Source organism: Chinchilla lanigera, unplaced genomic scaffold (genome assembly GCF_000276665.1).
Source record: "Chinchilla lanigera isolate Chin_1 unplaced genomic scaffold, ChiLan1.0 scaffold00007, whole genome shotgun sequence".
Taxonomy (NCBI): domain Eukaryota; kingdom Metazoa; phylum Chordata; class Mammalia; order Rodentia; family Chinchillidae; genus Chinchilla; species Chinchilla lanigera.
In genome coordinates, this window is record NW_004955408.1 from 26,303,957 (window position 1) to 26,312,633 (window position 8,677).

The following is an 8,677-nucleotide window of genomic DNA, read 5'->3' on the forward strand; positions in this document are numbered from 1 at the left end:
TTGGCTGATGCAGGAGCAGGAGAGTTTATTTTTTAAAACCTGGCTGATGAATGAAGACAAAGTAATTTTTTAGCTTCTTACCAAAGAGCCCCCAGGGGAAGGCAGCTGAAATTGAGGGGATAATAGAAACGGTGGGGAGGCAGGCTGTGCGAGGACGGAGGTGGAGGAGACACTTGCTGTTGATGAGAGCATGTAGGGGTGGAACATGACTCCCCGGAGAGCAGGACCTCCAGTCTGCCCAATGCTGACCCCCATTCTGGAGTGCAAAAAGGAGCGGCTCTCCTGCGGGACAGCTCTAACAGGCCGAGTTCGTCTGGGGCCTTACGATGCCGAGGCTCTTGTTTCAGGTGCTGACTTCCTAATGAGACCAGCATGGAGAGGCTGAGCTGGCGGTGTTATCTGTCACACAGTGATAAACAAGGCCACGACTGTTTCCTGTCCTTTTCTGCTATAGATCTAGTCCCATCCGTCGCTCAGTGGTCAACACCGCGGTTTCCCACCCATGGTTGGAGGATAATGATGCCTGTTGGCATTGTGCCTTCAGACCTTGGGACACAAGGGACAATCTTCTTTCCTGACACAGATAGGGAAAAGGTGGATGGATGGGAGCGCTTTCTAACAAATGAGTGACTTTCCTCCACTTGAATAGAAATGGGAGAGACGAGGGAAATGGAGTGGGGCAGCCTCGAAAGCCCTGAAACCAGGCTCAGAGCAGCATTCAATCAGAGACTGACATTTGCCTGGTGACCTCTTATCTATCCCGGTTGCTCAGTCATCAGCTCTTTGTGCTGCAGAATTGGGAAGGAATGGTTTGTCCTGCCCAGCTGATCCTGGGCCAGCTCTCTGCTCAAGTGCTCACCATTAACATTTCCCTGACGTGTGACTGATATCTTCATCTCACTTTGGTAAATAGTCCACCTCCAGGCCAAGGTGACCGTGACCTCTGGTGCTGTGGAGCTGCACAGGATTCTCCCCAGGGACCCTGGCAAAGCACTTTCACATGGGTGAGGGCTGCTATTTCCCCTCCTCACCATTCTGATTAGTGCTGACAAGAAATAAATAACCATGTGACAGAGCAGACAGCAGGCGAGCCGGACAAAGAAAGAGAAGTGAAGAAGGGCACGAGGGAGGATGGGGAGAGGCAGGGGGAAGGTCTGACTTAGAAGTACTCTCTGTAACTAAGAACAATGCAGCTGCCCAGGAAGCTACCAGAGGCAGCCCAGGCTATTAATAGGTCTGCACACATGGGGCCAAGCTGCAGCATTTCTGACGTTCAGAAAGGATCTCCAGTGTGAAGTCGCTCGGAGGGCCTGATTTTGCCAGCACAATTAAATATAGTTTCTTTGGGGTAAGGGCTGAGAAGGAGGTGGGTGGATTGCAAATCTGTGCTGCAGTGCAATTTAGTTCTAAATGTTTCTGGGGGTGTCTATACCCTGAACAAACGTTTCTGAATACGTACCATGTGCTAAGTTCGAGGTACACATGCATGCAACACAGGTTGCCCTCACAGAAGCCCATAGTCCGGTGACATAACCATTGCTATTCCTGCTGGGGCCAGGCAGATGATATAAATAAGTGAGGCCGGCAAGAAGGTGAGACATTAGAGTGCAGCGGGGACTGTGAGAATTGTGTACCTACATCCACTATCCAGGGACTGGCGAGCTACTTGGTCTTAGTTGACTGTCTCTGTGCCAAAATATCTGTCCAGTATTGCTGTACTTTATCATATTTAAAGAAGAAGCCAGATTTGGAATTTTGTGTATCCTTTTCTGTTTTTCTTTTAATACTGTGTAAGCTAAATAAACCATGTCTGTAGCCTTCTGGGACCAGGAGGTGTGTGATAATAATTTAGAATAGGAGCTGAAATAAAAAGAGATCCCAGGAGCTTATGAGAGCCTGGGGCAGGCGGGCGTTTATCTCAGCCCAGTGGGGAGGTATACTGGGTCTGGAAAGATGTGTTATGGTTGCGTAAGTCCTGGTGTGGGAGATCTTGAATGACACTGTAAAGCATGGCAAGAAGGCTGAGAGAGCTCTTCACGCCGGGTGGACTGGGAGTTTAGCTAGAGACGCTGCACATGCCTGCTCCATGGAACTCTAATTTCTCCGCCTCCTTGTAACCAAAGGTGGCCATCTGACAACGGAGCCTGTCTCACGGCCTCGGAGGGAGGAGGCCACCCATTCCACTCTTCTCTTTTCCTCCCTTTTTGCTGACAGCACAGAGCCAGGAGCATAGATTGTGCAGCTGGTGATTAACACTCTTTCGCTCCGGTTTCTGTGAAATTGAGATAATAATATCCAACCCATAGAGAGATTCTGAGAATTAAAGGATCTGTATCTTTACAGGACTGCAAACAATGGCAGGCATGTGTCGGGGCTGCAAGGCCTTCTGTCATCAGTATCGCTCTGCTGACAATAGTATTTATTCTGCAATGCTCCCAGGTGGTAGAAGAGCAAGACAGCAAGAGCCTGGGTCCTGGTTTCAGCCTGGCACCTGTACTCATATATGGGGGGAGTCAGCTTCTCTGTTGTCTGAGTCATAGTGCTCTGCATCTAGGACACGGCAGCTGGGCTTGTACCCTGCAGACACAGTGAGTACCTGGGGATTAGCTGGGGATTTCCTGGCCTGCAAGAACCAAGTGAAATGGCCTCAAATTGCCCCAAAATGCAGAGTGACACCAATACGCAGATGTATGTGGCTCTTGGACGTTCTGCTTTGTGAGCCCAGATATTTCTCCTGTCAACCTGAGCTGTGCACAGCACTGTGGTTGCCAGAATGGGTTGGTTTCCAGTCCCTACTCATTAGCAATCCCAGCCAGTGGCCCATGTGACATCTAGGTGGGTGGAGCCGGCTCCTTTGGAAAGGGGTTCACAGAAGGCCCAGATGAGCAGGGCATGGCCATCACACGGGCTTCAATCCTTTGTTAGATCGCTGTGTCTCCTTCCCCATCACCCCTGGAACCCCTTTCGCTTCAGCTGTCTGATGGTCACAAAACTCCCCCTGGAAGGCCTCTGCTCGCAGCATGTGTGAGTGGCGAGAACCCCAGCTGCTGCTGAGCAGAATCCCCCCTCTGCGGGCTGCTCTCATCTCACACACAGTACCGCTCCATTAGTAGGCTTTGGTGCAAGGCTGACCCTGCCAAACCCAAGGAGACAAAGAGGCAGCCAGGGACGCTTCCCTCATCCTCCTTCCTCTCTCCCTTGAGGAGAGTCTTGCATCACAGCCGGACTGCTCTCCCAGCTCTCACTGCCCCCAGCTTCTCTCAATAAAACTTCTGCACATTTATTCTCAGCTAAGCATCTGTTCTGCCTTGATAAAACACTGCCCAAGTTTCTTGGAAGAAGAGATAGATTCCTTCTTTCACACTTGGGGGACTTATCAATTCCAGCACTATTTGGATATCTAAAGCACACAATACCTTGCTAAAGGTGGCACTTCAGCCACCAAGAGAATATATTTTGGTAAAGGTGGATCCCTCCTGGCTGCGTGCAGGATAAAGGGCTGGCTCTGTTCTTACATACCCAGGACAGGGGAATGTGATGTCTGGGAGTTGGGAAAGCGCTAGCGCTTTGACTAGTCTGTTTCAATCTCTAAGAGGATAAGGGAGGTATCTTTTATACCAGCTGGGACATTTTGGATAGTAGACAACAGAAACCTCAACTCAAAATGGCTTAAACAAGAAGGAAGATCTATGTTCCAAGAGGGGGGTGTCCCCAGGTCTGGTTAACTCTGTGGTTTACTGTGTTACCAAGAATCCAGGTTCCTTCTACTGTCACTCTGCTTGGGAGTCCTGGTTCTGTTAATCCTGGGTCTGTTAATCCTGCCACAGGCTGCTCTCCTCATGGTGTCAAGATGGCTGCCACAACCAGTCATCACACTCAGATACAACTACTATGTCCAGAAATGAGAGAAAGAGGGAGAAGGAGGAGGGAGGGAGAGAAAGAGAGACAGAGAGAGACAGAGACAGAGACAGAGACAGAGACATAATACATAATACATGTCAGGATAAGGAATAGAGGGGTAAGTAAGTCCTACCTGAGATAGAGTCACCACCTTGGGTAATGCTGAGAAGAAACCTGAGGAAGCTGAGGAAGTGAGCAGAGAAAAATCTGAGGAAAAATCCAGGCAAAGAAAGTAACCACAAAGGCTCCAAGGTACAATGAGCTCATCAGCTTCGAGAAGCATTGAGGAGTGTGAATTTGAGGGCTCACACTGACCGAGGGGAGAGCCCTGGACAAGGGGGAGAAGAAGGTCAGGAGCAGCCAAGGGTGAGTCTGCCTGGCTACATGGCGAACGCCAAATGCTGGTGGCTTATGCAACATATATATATTTGTTTACAGTTCTGGAGGTTGTAAGTCCAAGGCCAAGGTGCTGTCTGGGGGTTCCAGTGAGGACCCACTTCTACTTTCAGTACTGCAGAAGACTGGCTTCTTGCTGTAACCTCACATGGTATTGCCTCAGAGCAAGAGCGAGAGAAGTGAACATTTGGGTGCCTCTTCCTTCATAAAGTCACCAAGCCATTGGGTTAGAACCACTCCATCATCTATCTCCAAAGATCCACTGGTGGTTAGGGCTTCAGCTTATGCCTTTGGTGGGAGGACATGATTCAGTCCGTCACACCAGGTTATCCAAGTAGGGCTTGGCAGGCAAATGAAAATGTGGCATGGCGTTCTCTGTGGTATGGGGAAGGCCAGGAGAGGATTCCAAGCAGCAGAGGGAATGGGGTTTTAAAGGATCCTCTCAGTGTCTGTGGTAGATGGGGCCCAGCAAGGCTGAGGTGAGGGCCTGAGCTCAGAGGCTGGTATCACCAAAAGGCCACAGGTGGTAGTGACTGGTAGCCAGGGATTATGAGAAATGGTCAGATTCCAGATGCATTGGAAGATGGCGCTGATGGATTTTAGTGCTAGATTTTATCTCAGGGTTAGGGGAAGCAGTCAGTGAGCGTGGCTACATTTTTGGCCTTGAGCAGCTGGTGAAAATCAGCACCATTTACTAAGAAGAGAAGAAGGAGGCTGAGGTATAACTCAGCAGGAGAGTGCTTGCCTAGTGTGGATGAAGTCCTAGGTTTGATTCTCAGCACTCCAAATTTGGCCACATTAGCCAGAGAACATCTTGTCCCCAGGAGAATGGGACCAGAAATCCAGGCACAGATTCTTTCAACATTAACCAGAGTGGACTCAATGATGCCACATTTTGTGAAAAATGAGCCATAGATTGCAGAATTATATTCAGTAAGTCAAACTTCAAAATGTCACCAAGTGTTGATGTCAAGCAAGATTTGGCCCACCTGTACTGGGGCCTCACCATGTCTATATAACCTGGCCCAAACTTGAGGCCATTGGACATTCCCCTAAGTCTTCTCTATGGCAAGATTAACTTAATTTAGAACAATATGTGTTAGCAGTTTTCAAGGAACATGTGTCTGCTGCTCTTCTAATAGCGGTATTTAGGGTCTGGACATGGGTGTTTAAAGTAGAATCACAAGTGACTCTGGCTGGGCCCATCCTCATCCTCACTCTGGATTCCTTTAATGCTGCTCTAGGGAACTGTGGAAAATTCACAGAAGCCTTAATGGAGAAAAGAGGGCCAGCCACATTACTTATGTTGGCATAGATTTAGTTTGAACAATTATTTCACTGGTAAAAGTTTGAAAACAAATATACCCTACAAACATTATGAAGTCCTACATAAATACCCATATTCTATCCCATGAACAGTATTGGGTATGTAAATTATATGTTACTATCCCCCAGTCTCATATTTGAGCTACCCTAAATGATACACCCGCACATGGAAATTAATTGATGACTACACGAGGAAGCAAGTATAGAAGCATTTTTTGCACATTTCATAGTTGGTTGCTTAAAAATCACCATTAGATGTTACAAAACAATCATATTCTGCCACAGAATTGCACATCTCTGGGCCCCGTGCTGCTCAGCTCCACGGTTTTGGGAGCCTCATCCTCTTGAAAGGCCATCCGCCTCTTACATCTATAATCCACTTCTTGGGAGGTCTCCTCCACCCTGATCAAGTGACTCATGAAAGGATTTTTTTTTCAAACACATGCAGATTTTAAAAGTTTTTGCAAGGCAATCCCCACCATTGTCAAGAATCAAAATTTCCTGGCTTTTAGGAACTGAACTCTATCCCCTCCTCCCAAAATTTATGGATTGAATTCCTAACTCCTAGTGCCTCAGAGTGTGACTGCACTATATTTGGAAATAGGACTTTTAAAGAGGAAATTAAGATAAAATGAGGTCATGTGGCTAACCCTAAATCAATATGAGCTGTGCCTTTGTAAGAAGAGGATCTTAGGACATAGAAAGACAGAGGGAAAAGCACAATCCAAGAAGAGAGGCCTCACTAGATGCCAGTTTGGCCAATACCTTGATTCTGGATTTACAGCCTTCAAAACTAAGGAGATAAGTGTTTGTTGTTCAAAGCAGCCAGTCTGCAGGACTTTTGTCTCACCTTTTTTTGTTACTGAAACAAAATACCCAACACTCAAATTTAAAAGAGAAAAGGTTTATTTTAGCTCACCGTTTGTGCAGGTTTCAGTCCATAGTAAGCTGGTTCCTAAGGGGAGTGACACGACAGAGGGGCATAGCAGAGGAGAAACAGCCCATTGCATGCCAAGAAGAAGGCAGTGAGCAGCAAGCACAAGTCTCCCTTTCTCCCTTATCCCATCCAGGCTACCAGCCCTTTGGATGGTGCCACCCACACCCACAGTGGGCCTTTCTATTCTCCACACCTAGAACTGTGCTAAACCAATCAGTGGACTAATTTACTACCCTAAAATATTCTTCAATCAATATAAGCACAATCCTTCCTTTTCTATAAACTAAGCAAGACTAATTGTATAACTAACTTGCATTTTTTCTCTTTTCCCTTCCTTCCTTCCTTTCCTCTTCCCCCATCCGAGTTCCTTTTTCCTTTTTAACAATTTCTTCCCATTTCACAGTGCCTATTGTACATTTTAGACCTTATTTATCATTTCAGTTTCTCACACCAGGAGACAATATGATATTTACACATATGAGTCTGATTTATTTCACTAGTGAATATGGTCTCAAGTTGCATCCTTTTACCTATAAAAGTCTTAAGTTTATCCTTCTTTATTCAGGATTTTTTTAATCTCCTGTCTCTCCCTCTCAGAATCTCACTGGCACACGGGATGTGGTTAAAAGGACTTTCTGGCACCCATTATCCCAAACTCACTCTCCACATTCTCTATCATCTCACTATATTTTATGATTTGTAACCACTTTTTCCTTGCTTATTTATTTACTTAGTCAATTGTCGCATCTTCTCACATTAGAAGTGTGAATTTTACAATGCTCTGAGGCAATCCTGCACCGCAAGTGTAGAAGAGCCCTACCTCCTCTATTCCTAGAAGCTCATGTAGATGAAGCCTGAGTATCTCTAGAATATTACCTTGTCAGTAAGCCCTTGTATTAAGTTCATAGTTGCTCTAACAAATTAACTCAAATTTAGTAGCTTAAAACAACACAGATTTATTATCTTACAGTTCTGTAGGTCAGAAGTACAACCTAGGACTAACTAAGCCAAAGCCAAGTTAGTCCCATAGGTCAGAAGTCCAATTAGACAATGCAGATCTGTGTTCTTTCCAAAATCTTGAGCATATAATCTGTCTACTTCCTTTTTTCAGCTTTCTGAGGCTGCCTGCATGGCTTGGCTTATGGCCCTTTCTTCCATCTTCAAAGCCATTACAACTCTCTTTGACCTTAGCCAGGAAAGTTCACACACTTGTTTCTCCATATGGTTGAGACTTAGACTCCCTAAGTAATCCAGGAAAATTTCCCCATTTCAAGTCCTTTAACCTTAACCCCATACATATAATTCCTTTTGCCATGTGAAATAGCATACTCAGAAGTTCCCAGGATTAAGGCATGGACTTTCGTGTGTGTGTGTGTGTGTGTGTGTGTGTGTGGGGGGTGTCATTACTTTGACAACCACATCAGTCTTTCACCTTTATATCTAGTATGTAGAACAGACCAGGAAATTAATAGGTAGGTGCTCATTAAATTTGATGAGTAAATGAGCAGCTACTATGTATTGGACTGGTACACATGGGTGCTGTGTAGATGTGAGGTACTCTTTGTGTTTTTTCATTTGCTGTTTACATGTCTCACTGGTAGATTTTACGTCCATTTTGTCAATGGGGAAATTGAGGCTCAGAGGGGTGACATAACTTGCCTGGGGCCAGCCAAGTGGCAGGTGGCAGAGCCAGGACTATGACATTTACTGTTCTACCTCCAAAGCTCATTGTGTCTATCCTCTCCTTCTTTATAGCCAAGAAAATGTGTCTTCAGCCAAGCCATGCCCCACAGTTGTCTTCTTGGCAGTACTGCCAGCTTCAAAGGTGGATTAAAGATTGCTTAAGGCCTGTCTGTTTCCCTTTGGGAGGGAAAACCCCTTAACATCTTTTAATACAAGCAATTCTGCCAACTAGACATGAGAAAAGATTAGCTGGGATGGAGGTAGAAGCTTTGCTTCCTAACTTGTCACCCAGAAGCCAATAGCAGTGCATGACATGGCAGGGGCAGGAATGCAAATTCTTAGAGTCCTTGAACTACTGAATCAGGTTTCTTTCTTTCTTTCTTTCTTTCTTTCTTTCTTTCTTTCTTTCTTTCTTTCTTTCTTTCTTTCTTTCTT

General features: G+C 45.9%; 1 protein-coding gene across 1 annotated transcript in view; it reads left to right on the forward strand.

Moving 5' to 3' along the window:
* Positions 1-205: 205 nt before the first annotated feature.
* LOC106147218 (cytochrome P450 4A11-like) overlaps positions 206-8,677 on the forward strand; it is a 39,379-nt gene continuing 30,907 nt past the window's right edge. The window contains 2 exon segments of the mRNA XM_013507494.1: positions 206-347; positions 914-1,004. Coding sequence (XP_013362948.1) covers positions 206-347; positions 914-1,004 — 233 coding nt within the window.